General features: G+C 46.5%; 1 protein-coding gene and 1 long non-coding RNA gene across 2 annotated transcripts in view; one reads left to right on the top strand and one right to left on the bottom strand.

Annotated features, from left to right (window-relative positions):
• LOC118908323 (uncharacterized) overlaps nt 1–2,887 on the bottom strand; it is a 28,127-nt gene extending 25,240 nt beyond the window's left edge. Inside the window, exons 1-2 of the long non-coding RNA XR_008999246.1 lie at nt 2,614–2,887; nt 26–116 (exon numbers count right to left, since the gene is read on the bottom strand). This is a non-coding gene — a long non-coding RNA (uncharacterized LOC118908323). The remainder of the gene's footprint in view (nt 1–25; nt 117–2,613) is intronic.
• A 464-nt stretch (nt 2,888–3,351) lies between these two features.
• Nucleotides 3,352–4,761, top strand: GPR27 (G protein-coupled receptor 27). The gene has a single exon (XM_036877534.2). The coding sequence runs from the start codon at nt 3,502–3,504 to the stop codon at nt 4,627–4,629; it is 1,128 nt and encodes a 375-aa protein (XP_036733429.1). The 5' UTR covers nt 3,352–3,501; the 3' UTR covers nt 4,630–4,761.
• The last annotated feature ends 7,717 nt before the right edge of the window (nt 4,762–12,478 follow it).

The raw sequence follows: 12,478 nt of genomic DNA, 5'->3' as shown, positions 1-12,478 counted from the left end.
TAAGCAAAATGGAAATTTTTCTTACCAGGAAAAATCTTATAGGCCTGTTCTGCTTTGAGATGCAGGTACTTAAGACGATGTCTAAGCAACGATTTTAAATTCTTGTCTGAAGCTTCCTAGAAACAATAAAAGGAAAACAAGATGATTCTGGCAATGCAATGTTAATAGATTTTCCTTAAGTATTAATCTACTGAACAAATGTTGAGAATGAAAGAAGCAGGCATATAAATGCTGGGAGAGCCATGATTGATACATTTTCTGTTGCTGCCCCTGCTATCTGACCCTGGGCAAACAACTAAACCAAATCTCCAATCTCAAAGAGAAGCACACTGTGCCAGAGAGAAGCAGAAAACATAGAGGAATCTAAATTATAAGGGACTAAGTTCTCTTCACTTATGTCCTTCACTGAAGAATAAGTTTCTCCCCACTTAGGATTATAAAAACTTTCATTTTCAAATATAGGATTATATTTAACTTTCATTTTCTCATTTACAAATAGAACTTCAGAACTGAAAGACCCTTAGAAGACATTTGATCCAATGGCCCATTTTATACATGGGAACACCTGAGATTCCAAGAGTTCAAGTGACTTGTCCAATGTCACATGCTCATTAGAACAAATAAAAGTATTTCAACTATATGGGAAGTCTGTAAAATCAAAGTATTAGATTAGATAGTTTAGAAAAATCCTTCCCTCTCTGAAGGGGCTATCATTCTGTGAACACGAACATCGGTACTTTTGTTCATTTTTAGGAACCCACTTTCTTTGCAGTATGATAAAGAGGCATGTATGGTAGTTACAAGGATGGGCTCTCAAGGCAGACTTTCTGCCTTTCAATTCCACCCCTCACATTTACTTGTGGTGAAAGCCTGCATGAATTAACCTGTCTCTTCTGCAAAATGGACATTGTACAGCACCTACTGCATATGGACCGTACCATGATTAAATGAAATAACACATGTCAAGTACTCATGGCACAGAGCAAGTGCTCAGTAAACGCAGGAGGCTGTTAACATTACCATACAGGACTCGGTGTCTTTGTGTGGGCTCTAAGAAGGCAACCCTTGCTTCGGACGGAAAATGCTAAGATCCACATCAAGTGAGAATCTCATTCTCTACGGCCACGTGTCTGGCTTTAACAAGATAAAGAAAAAAGCTGCTTCCCATCCTCCCTTCCTGAGAGTGCAGTCAATGACGTGTGTTTGCTGTAAGGTAGGACTTTCAGGAGGTTCTTCAGAGAGGGTCTGCTTGGACAACAGGAACACCTTTGCTCTTCCCTTAACATATTCCTTAATTCTGGCTTTAGGACGCTAGGCATTTGGGATACAGTAGTACAAAAAGCCAAACATGGTCCCTTTCCTTTTCTTTCTTTCGGCAGAAGCAATATCTGGGGGAGGATCAGCAGCCTATATCGTGAGGGAAGGGCTAAAGACTTTCAGAGGCTCAGTCCTTGAGCCAATTATTCAATGCCAGCAGACACTGACCTCCAGACTTCTCGTTTCGTGAGGAAAATAAACTCACACATTTTTAAGCTACGACTACCAAAATGCAATTTCTAACCAAAATACCCTTCAAAATCTACTTCTCTTCCCTATCAACAAATATTTGCAGACATGCCTGGTCAGCTATTTGCCTTGGCCGCTTAGGGGTCCCCTAGGCTAGGTGGTCATTAGAGGTCACTGAGGTTTTTGCAAAATGTTCAAACTGCCTTCAAGGTCCTTGCTACAAGTGCAGTCTATGGACCAGCAACCTTACTGTCACCTAGAAACTTGTTAGAAAAACAGGATCCTCCGCTCCATCCCAGACCTACTGAATCAGAATCTGCATTTCTAACAGGATCTCCCCTTATTTCTGGGCACATTAAACGGAGGCTCTGGGCTAGACTTCCAGGCTCTGCCCTGCCACTCCTTTTAACACTACTGCCAGAATAATCTTCCTGAAGCATAGTTCTTATTATGTCACTTTCCTCAAAAACCTTCAGGAGTACCTCACTGCCTACAGACTACATGCTTAGCCTGACGATCAAGGCCTTCCATTATCCTGTTGTCCTGGAAATGCCCATCATAGTGCCTGCTGTGCAAAATGGGTGTACCTGAGAAACAACATATTCCTTAACTCTGGCTTTACTATGCTTTACATTAGGATACAGTGGTACAAAAACCCTTGCCTTTATAGTGCTTAAGGACTACTTGGAAGGACAGGATTTTGCAAAGAAATAAAAATACATAATGATAAAGTATAAATGCTCTGGAGGAAACGAATGGGCAACAACACAGGGTAAGAAAGACTGGTCAGAAGGATAGCCCTAAAGTTGGGGAGCGTGCTGCAGTGTGGGACCGGGCAGAGGGAACAGCATGTGCGCGGCCTTGAGAGAATTTGGTGTGTTAGGATCAGAAAAGGGCTGCCTTTCCAGGCTTCCCCAGGAAACAGATACCCTGGGAGGCAGACGTCATGGGATCCACCTTCCAAGCTACCTAAGAGGAAGTGTTCAATTTCTTTTCCCTGACATTTGCCCACTGGGACCACGGGTGAGGCTGAGTGCAGCAGTCGCTGTTGAGTCCAGCCCTGGAAATCAGACCTGGGGAAATTCGAATCCCAGCTCCGCCACTGACCGGCTCTCAACTCCCTTGACCTCCATCCAAGCCTCTGCTTCCTCTGGCACAAAGTGGGGCTCGGAGCAGAACCAACTTTGTGGTTACTGTGAACGTTGAGGGGTGTTTGCACAGCTCCCCGGAACGCTGCCCCCTCCCACCAGCGCTCACTTGAACATCAGCGGTCACAGGATCACAATGATGATGATGACTACTGTGAATTCCTATTAGCTGGCGGGCAGAAGCCTCATCCCGGATAGTCCTGTCCCCCCGAGGCCTCACGACCCGCCAGCCCCAGCAACCTCCCCCCGCGCACGGCCACCGGGACCCCAGCGCGGGCGCCGCCGCCGGAACCCCGTTACCTGGGGCCGAACGCGACTTGCCGCCGCCTTGCGTGCTGGGCCCTGCCTCCCTCCCGGCCGCCTCCCGGCCCCGCAGCTGCCGCGGCGGCGCCCAGCCCAGCCCGGCCCCGGCGGCGCGGGAAGCTTCGGCGGGGCTGGCGGCGGCGGCGGCCGCGCTGCGCGCTCCGGCGGAGGGGAGGGGGCTCCGCGGCGGCGGCGGGCCCGGCGGGGGGCAGAGCCAAGAGGCGCGGCGGCGGCAGCGGAGGCGGAGGAGGAGAAGGCGGAGGATGCGGGCGGCTGCGGGCGGCGGCGCGGCCCTGTCCGCAGTGAAGCCCGCGGCGCCCAAGGTGCAGGGAGTGGCCGCCGCCTTCCGCGCGCATCGTTCCTGAGATGGCGGCGGCGGCGCGGCGGCTCGCGGGCCCGAGGAGGGGCCGGCAGGGCGCGGGCTGAGCGCCGCCGGCGGGAGCTCGCCCGGGGCCCGCGCGTCGGCGGAGCCCGGGGCCGGGGCCTGCGGAGCGGCGAGGCCGGGAGCGGCCCGGGGCGCAGCGCTCGGCCCGGGGAGGCCGCGATGGCGAACGCCAGCGAGCCGGGCGGCGGAGGCGGCGAGGCGGCCGCGCTGGGCCTCAAGCTGGCCACGCTCAGCCTGCTGCTGTGCGTGAGCCTGGCGGGCAACGTGCTGTTCGCGCTGCTCATCGTGCGGGAGCGCAGCCTGCACCGCGCCCCGTACTACCTGCTGCTCGACCTGTGCCTGGCCGACGGGCTGCGCGCGCTCGCCTGCCTCCCGGCCGTCATGCTGGCGGCGCGGCGGGCAGCGGCCGCGGCGGGGGCGCCGCCGGGCGCGCTGGGCTGCAAGCTGCTCGCCTTCCTGGCCGCGCTCTTCTGCTTCCACGCCGCCTTCCTTCTGCTCGGCGTGGGCGTCACCCGCTACCTGGCCATCGCGCACCACCGCTTCTACGCCGAGCGCCTGGCCGGATGGCCGTGCGCCGCCATGCTGGTGTGCGCCGCCTGGGCGCTGGCGCTAGCCGCGGCCTTCCCGCCCGTGCTGGACGGCGGCGGCGGCGACGACGAGGACGCGCCGTGCGCCCTGGAGCAGCGGCCCGACGGCGCCCCCGGCGCGCTCGGCTTCCTGCTGCTGCTGGCCGTGGTGGTGGGCGCCACGCACCTCGTCTACCTCCGCCTGCTCTTCTTCATCCACGACCGCCGCAAGATGCGGCCCGCGCGCCTCGTGCCCGCCGTCAGCCACGACTGGACCTTCCACGGCCCCGGCGCCACCGGCCAGGCGGCCGCCAACTGGACCGCGGGCTTCGGCCGCGGGCCCACGCCGCCCGCGCTCGTGGGCATCCGGCCGGCGGGGCCGGGCCGCGGCGCGCGCCGCCTCCTCGTGCTCGAGGAGTTCAAGACGGAGAAGAGGCTGTGCAAGATGTTCTACGCCGTCACGCTGCTCTTCCTGCTCCTCTGGGGGCCCTACGTCGTGGCCAGTTACCTGCGGGTCTTGGTGCGGCCCGGCGCCGTCCCCCAGTCCTACCTGACGGCCTCCGTGTGGCTCACCTTCGCGCAGGCCGGCATCAACCCCGTCGTGTGTTTCCTCTTCAACAGGGAGCTGCGGGACTGCTTCCGGGCCCAGTTCCCCTGCTGCCAGAGCCCCCAGAGCACCCCAGCCACCCTCCCCTGCGACTTGAAAGGCATTGGTCTCTGAGGGGCTCTCCCGCCACCTGCACCCCAACCCGGCCTTTCCCGTTGGCTTGGACTGTGACGTCGTTTCTCCCTCTTCTGCCCCCCTTTTTAATTTTTAAGCTGCCTTCAAAATGACTCTCAGAGTGGATGAGCACCTGGATTGTACAGGCTCCCTTTCCTGGGCCAGGGTGGGTTTCGATATTCCAGCCCCACCCCAGCTCCGCGCCTTCATCCTAAATCTATTTCCATCCTGACAGTAGGCCCTGGCGTCTCTGTACTGGTACTGACGTCTTTTACTCCATGTGTTACTACATTTTCTTTTTTTAAAAAAAAAAAAAGGCTAAACCAATTTTCTTCACACGACGTTTCCTAAAGACCATGGCCAATTTTCTACAGAAGCTATTTTTGACAACCTCAAGTGGCATTACCTTTTGCAGTGAAGTAGAGGAACCGAGGGGACTTCACAAGTTGGATTTCTTGAGGGTCTTCTGTCGGAAGCAGGAGAAGAGGGGACATCAAGTTCCCTCTGAATTGCCAGCCGTGGGGTCAGCTGTGCTGCTCTGGTTCTTTGACCGTGTTGAGAACTTTGGTCAGTATTAATATTGAATTTCATGAGCAGAAATGGGAGCAAGTAGCAAGGCAGCGGTTTTTTCAAGCAGTAACAAGGAATAAGTAAGATTTGTTTCCTACCATTACACTACTAGAAAATACACTGACAGCAACAGCTGTTCTCTGTATTATACCGAGATCTTGAGTGGAAACATTTCTGTAAAATTGTAACTTTTAAGAGTAAAAAGTGTTTTGGTTAGTGATGGTGTGGACAAAATACAGTATTGCATGTTTTTAAATGTATACTGATTGTGGTTCTTGGACTGGGAGGGCTCTGAAAAGCAGAGTAGTAAAAAAAAAATTGTTTAGGTATTTTTTTTTTTGCCAAAAAAGTTAAAATAATTTTATGGAAACAGCTTGTGTTTTGAGAAGCCCAGTTTTACTCTCTCTTAGGAAACTAATTTCTACTTTGAAAATTGTCCTTTTTTTCATGGTGTAAATGAATGGAATATAATGATACTCTACTTGGAAGCATTTCCTTAAAATGTTCATTAGGTTAAGCTGTGCCATTCTACTGACGGTTATTTTAAACTGATAATGAGAACTATAATTTTAAATATTTCTTCGTTAGACACATTGTAATCTCACATGGAAAGACTAAATTCTGCAAGTACTGTACAATATTTTTTGCTTATAATGCTACGTTTCTATTAAGGTACCTTCTGTTTTGAGGATTTATATCTGTATTTCTCTTTGCATTATACAAATATACCAGTATTTTCATTCTGGAGTGATTTTTTTGTTGCTGTTGTTTGCGGCTGAGATGGGTGAATGTCTAAATATGGTATCATGTTCTATTACCGTCTTAGTGCATGTTGTTTAGTTGACCATCAGCAAGCATATTTAAGACATTTGGAGTCTTACTAACTTAAAATGCATAATAAAAATCTCCACATTTTCTCTTTAAAGTGAAGAAACCATAGACATATATACTACTTTAAAACTGTTTATGAACATACAAAACATGAGGGTGAGCAAAATAATTTTGTTAAAAATATTAAAAATGGGTACAGTAAAATATATTTGCTTTAGTTGAGCTTAATATAAACTATTAAACGTTCACTCCAAGAGGGATGTTAAGAGGGTTTGGCCAATTTGCTGTACCTCAGGTAAATGGTCAGCATTATTTTGTTTCGTCTGTTACAGTCCATCAGTCTGTGCAGACAGTCTCGTATTTGGAAAACATGAGGAACTATCACCCTATTTATCCCCAGGTCATAAGACCAGGTAGACATTATCCTTGGGCCAGCCACTCATCAGAAATTTCTGCAAACCTGAAGACAGAGAGGCCCAGGAAATAAATCCTCACCTAACCCACCACCCACACAAATGATGCAAGTTTAAGGAATAGAGGCCTGTATGATACTTGGAACATTTAGCATTCCTGGCATGGCACAGAAATGAAGCTGACGGGGCCCAGGAATGAAGCCGATGGGGCCGATTCCTGAACGTGCCAGCCTTAGGCAGCTCAACTACACAGAGAACCTGGTGGATTTCTATGGCCTTGAGTTCATGGATGTTGATAACCCATAAGCCAGGTATTCTCACATTTTAACATTTGTGAGAACTTCAAGGGCTGGCAGGGCCCAGAGGTTCTCATTAGGAGAAGCTGGAGTGGGACCCAGGAGAGAGCATTCTTAACCAGTTCCCCAGATGGTTGGAGGCACCCCTCCAGGCCTTGGCCATACGTTTACTTCAGATCCCATGTGTACAAACTAGGTTACCTGGTTCAGTTTGGTCTTGTTCTATTCTGATGACATGGGTGGTCTCTAATGAGAGTTTAGGCAAAGAGTAATGAGAAATGACAGCCAATTCTAAGGGACAAAGAAGAACCAGGAGAGGTGAAGAAACAAAGCTGCCTTACATGGGGCGAGAAGCCCATCTCATCTCAACAGCTTTTTGGGTCAGTGAATCTATTAACATGTACTTTGTTAATTATATTAATGAAAAATCATCAAGGAGAGTTTAGTTGCATTTCAGAATACTCTACTCGTTGTATCAGGACAGGTACAATGTATTTGAGGAAGACTTCCATTAAAATAGCTCATTAATTTTGTTTGGGAAGTGAATTTAGCACATCTACCCCCTCCCCCCTCAGAGCTAGGTAAACAAGTTGTCACTGTACTGGAAGCAATAGAAAACAGATTTCTCAGGGAGCCCTCCTACACTGCTAGTGGGAATGTAAGCTAGTTCAACTAGTGTGGGAAGCAGTATGGAGGTTCCTCAAAAAACTAAAAATAGAAATACCATTTGACCAGGGAATTCCACTCCTAGGAATTTACCTAAAGAAAACAAGGTCCCTGATTCAAAAAGACATATGCACCCCTATGTTTATCACAGCACTATTTACAATAGCCAAGATACGGGAGCAACCTAAGTGTCCATCAATAGATGAATGGTTAAAGAAGATGTGGTACATATACACAATGGAATATTATTCAGCCACAAAAGAAAAAACAAATCCTACCACTTGTAACAACATGGATGGAGCTAGAGGATATTACACTCAGTGAAATAAAAGCCAGGTGGAGAAGGGCAAATATCAAATGATTTCCCTCATTTGTGGAGTATAACAACAAAGCAGAAATGAAGGGACAAAACAGCAGCAGACTCACAGATTCCAAGAAGGGGCTAGTGCTTACCAAAGGGAAGGGGTTTGGGAGGGTAGATGGGGAGCGAGAGAGGCATTAAGGGGTATTATAATCCACAATCACATATAGGTGGGTCACAGGGAAGACAGTACAGCATGGAGAAGACAAGTAGTGACTACAGCATCTTACTACACTGATGGACAGTGACGGCAATGGCCGGGGGTGGGGCCGGTGGAGGGGTGGGTAGAGAGGGGAGGAGTAAGGACTTGATAATATAGTTGAATGTTGAAACCACAATGTTGTTCGTGTGAAACCTTCATAAGATTGTATATCAATGATACTATAATTTTTAAAAAAAGAAAATAGATTTCTCATCTATAAATCTTCATCTGCATGTGCAGGCATGGAATTATTGGGTCAAAAATCAGTATTTTTAGGTTGTTTTATTCCATGTGTCAAATAGCTTTGCAGAAAGGCTATATCTATTTACATTTCTACCTGACCATATTTGTTTTTCAGAAAATGAAAATATCTCAAAAAGGAAGCATATAACAAGCCAAACACCAGAATTATAAATAATAATCTCCATATTCACTATTCAGCCTTGCCAAATCTTGGCAGTTTTGCCGTGTTGGTTTCTACTTCTCCATTTCTCTTTTCTTTCCTTTCCCTTTCTCTTTTTTGTTTTCTTTCATTTTTCCCTCTCTTAGTCCCTCTCTTCCTCCCTTTTTCTTACTTTCCTTCTGTTTTTCCCTCTTTTTAAAACAAAACATGTCAGTTATTTCTGCCAAGTTTCTGTCTCACCATCAGCCCTCCACATTCTCGAATGCCCTATCCCCTAGGGTTAGTTTTGCAGGAAGATCACTGGGTGGGCGGGATTGTGCCCAGTCTTCAAGGTCCTACCACAGCCTATAGGATCAGAATGCAAACTTCTTTGTCCCAGAAGGCCTTTAGTGGGCGGGCCCCTCCTCCATCCTGGCCTCATCTTCATCTGTGTTTCCTGCTCTCCCTTCTCTCATTACCATTGTATAAGCTCTGCCTGGGAAGCTCATACCTCGTCCCTACCTGGGAATCCCTCACCAAGCGCTCTACAGCACAAGGAGATATTCACATTATTTAATATCTGAGGGAGCATAGGCATTACTACCCGTACAGCCATACCCCCAGGGTCCTGGCTGAACATCAGGGTTGGGCCAGACCCAGATCCAAGACTTCTGGAAGGCCCAGTCACCTCTCCTCTGGGCACTGTCTACCTCCACGAATCCCAGGGCGTGCCATTGGCCCCCAGCAGCCTCTCCAGTCTCCCCTCCCCCCACTCCCCACTCAGGCCCTGTTCTCCAGCCACCGCACATCACCGGCAGTGCCCTGAACAGATAATACTGTGTCACACATATACGCCTTTGCACATACTCCTTGTGTCCAAAGTCCTCACTCCCTGTTTCCCTAACTCAACTGCTGTTAAGCTTTCATACTTAAGTGGTGAACTCCTAGACATAAAGGGTAAACTACCCTCTGCAGAAAGGGGAAAACTGTCCCAGCTCAGGCTCTTCAAAATTCTAGTCTCCAAACTCCATCATTAGATCTGAGTGCCATCATGGGTTCAGTAGCAGACTTGTCTTACTGGCATTCTAAGTTGTCTGTGTGCTAAGGTGGCTGGGGTTATTGAGCAGCAGATGCAAAGTACGCTTCTCCAGTTACCTGGTGTATATGTCAGTCTGTGTGAACTGCCAAGACCACTGAACTTCACAACCCCCTTGGTGGAGGGCAAAGGAGGTAGTGGGAAACTGTCTCCATCCACCTGCATTGTAGCCCCATTATCAACATCTTATGCACTATTAATAACTGCTTCTAGAATAAACAGATGTAAAAGCAAATTTGATCTGAGTCCAAGAGGTTCCTTATTCTTTTTCTCCAACTTGGACAACTTTTGGGGTCTAACCTAGCCCATGAATAGAGCCCTCTTGCCCACATTCTTCCTTTTTGGATGTTTTTTGGTGAGGATGTGATGCTTGGAGCCACAGCAGTCATTTTTAGCCATGAGAAAAGATACTGTCAACACAGTGAAGATAGAACAGAAAGATAAAAGAGTAGGCATCTTTCTTAATATTGTTGTTTAATCAAACAAGCAACTAACATTTCTAGACTTTGAGTCTTGAAATACAAACTACTATTGCTTTAGGCACTAATATTCAGGGAGTCTGCTATTTGGAACAACAATTAACTGCAAAAATACTTAAAACTACTCCATCCCCTCAGCTCCTTTGATAGGTACACTCGATATCCTGAAACCGTATTAAAATGTGTTAATTCATGTTTCCACCTGTCAGATCATTCAGCCTGCTGTTAACTGTCACGTTAACCTAGCTCTGGACAAATAATAAAACAACCTTGACTTAATTTCTTAGAATGAAATAACCCTAAAAGATTAAAAACCTATTCCTATGCCTCTTTAATTCCACTTTATAAAACCTTTTCAAGCACTGTATGTTAAAGCTTTTTGATATCATAAATCTTAGTTACAGGAATCTGGAAAACCCCCTGAATGAACCCATCTAATCAATATGTATTGCAAGCTAAAAGAAGCCAGTTGCTGGGTTGGGCAGTGCAGGGGGACACAGGGATAAAGCAGAGTTAGCAAGCTCATTGGAGAAACTTGGCAAATGTGCCCAAGCCATAAATCAAGGCAGAACATGTTATATGCCAAAAGAGAGATGTATATAAAGTGCTTAGGGATAACAAGGAGATTGGACATCATAATGGGTTGTCTGGAAAGGGCCGCAGGCATTCTATCTCAGGTTACCAACTGAGAAAAGCAGAAAAACTAGATGACTGGAACCGAAGTTTCCATCCTAGCTTCCATCATCCCCCTCCTCCTGGGCTCTTAGATTTTTTTCTGACTCCCACATTCTCCTCCTCACTCTGGAGTCCATTAAAAAAATTCCTCTAAGTGAAATAGAGCCACAGAATTCTCTCTTCAAAGTTTTCTGTTCCACTTTTATCAGAACACTCCAGTGCCGGGAGGGCACATGGTCATTTTAACGGAGGAAGTTTTTTACATAAAATCCTGTTGTAAGAAGAGCTAGCAAAGATGCTATTGATTAGAAAAGACAGAACTGAGTAGAAATCAAACAGGTAGGCCCCAGACAACCACTCCACTCCACTCAAAAAAGGAAGGGGACGTAGCAGGTTTATGTTACAGAAAAGGGTATTTTGCGCTTTTCGTCAAGGAAAATGTCTGAGCGGGTACTCAATCCAACCTGTACCATGGTCACAAACATTTAAGAGAAATAAACAACTTGGAATTTATATCTGAAAGCCTCAAGTCTTGAAGTCACTTCAAATTACACAGAGAAAACATGCAAAGATGTTTTAGGTTGCAATGTCCAGGCATAAACACAATTCTCTTATTTCTCAGTAACAGCAAGGACACAGGTAAATTAAAGCTGTTACTCCTTGGCTTCTAGAAGGAACAGAAGTCATTTTTAAATGAAACTAAGTGGCCTTCCTACTCTAGTTGGAGAACATAGAAACTGTTGGAAAAGTGTGCATTAAAAAATTTCCCAGTACACTTATTTTACCTGAATGATACCATTCTGCATAGCTTTCTAGGATGGGAATCCTATTTTCTGCCAGCATGTGCCATCTGAGAAGTACACATTGTTTTCTGCCTAAAACCTGTATTCGAACCTGGGAAGTGCAATAAAGGGTTTCATTTTCTTGAAGATACAGTTGTGCTGTAATTTCTAAAGGTTTTGCAAAATTAAAGTTTCAATGCCCACTTAGGACATTTCTTATTACAATATTCTCCAGAGACCATGAAATTTAAAATGCATAGGATGAAACTTTTCCTTGTCTTTTTAACATATTTATTTTTTCTCCTTTTATTCCCCCATCTGCTTTCCCCATACATTTTCCTGGGGATTTACCAGTTCTTACGGCAGTGGAATTGGTGGAAGAGGAAGGTGGAGAAGAGATAGTTAAGAAGCCCTGTCACAGGTATTCATTTTGCCCAGTGACATAAAGAGGATAACTGGACAGTGTGTGATTCTTTTAACCCACAGTCACCATCAGTTTAGTTTGCATATCTATCTTGAGGAATTATGGAATACCCAGAGCTATTTCTAGCATTTGATCTGCAGAATTGTTCTACTCCTTTATGAGTATGGTGACATGTAGTCTGACAAAAGATTTTTTTTTTTAATTTGTAAGTTACCCCAGAAGTTTTACAAAGATATTTGAATTAAACACCTTAAGATAGATATTTAATAACCTACCTCTTTTGAAAGGAACACAATTATACAAAGGCATGATTAGCCTTCTAATGGTGTCTTGCTTCACTTTTCTGCTAGTAGGAAACACAGCTTTGTTCACTGAAAGTCTGTCCTTTCAAGTTCATTCTTTTCTCCTAGCACCTCTTGGCAAGATTAAAATTCACGTGATCGTCCTAAGAAAAGTCACAGCTGTCATGGGCTTCTGTGACTTTCTCTGTCTCCAAAATTTTTTAATTCCTGGGTAGGTAACCTATTTGAGTTTGGAACAACTGCAGCAAGAAAAGGATTTTCTTAGGGTTTGGAATATTAATGCTCCTATGACTGAAGTAAATAAGTAAGTTTAACCACTTCTGACGTAAAGATTATTCCTCAATTTGGTTATCGGGTTTTCGTTAAGATA

Source organism: Manis pentadactyla, chromosome 1 (genome assembly GCF_030020395.1).
Source record: "Manis pentadactyla isolate mManPen7 chromosome 1, mManPen7.hap1, whole genome shotgun sequence".
In the NCBI taxonomy this organism is placed as follows: domain Eukaryota; kingdom Metazoa; phylum Chordata; class Mammalia; order Pholidota; family Manidae; genus Manis; species Manis pentadactyla.
Note: the sequence above shows the minus strand (reverse complement) of the source record. Positions and strands in the feature narration are given on the sequence as shown.

Coding starts and splice junctions, on each gene's coding strand:
- GPR27 (XM_036877534.2), top strand. CDS start 3,502: ATGGCGAACGCCAGCGAGCCGGGCGGCGGAGGCGGCGAGGCGGCCGCG.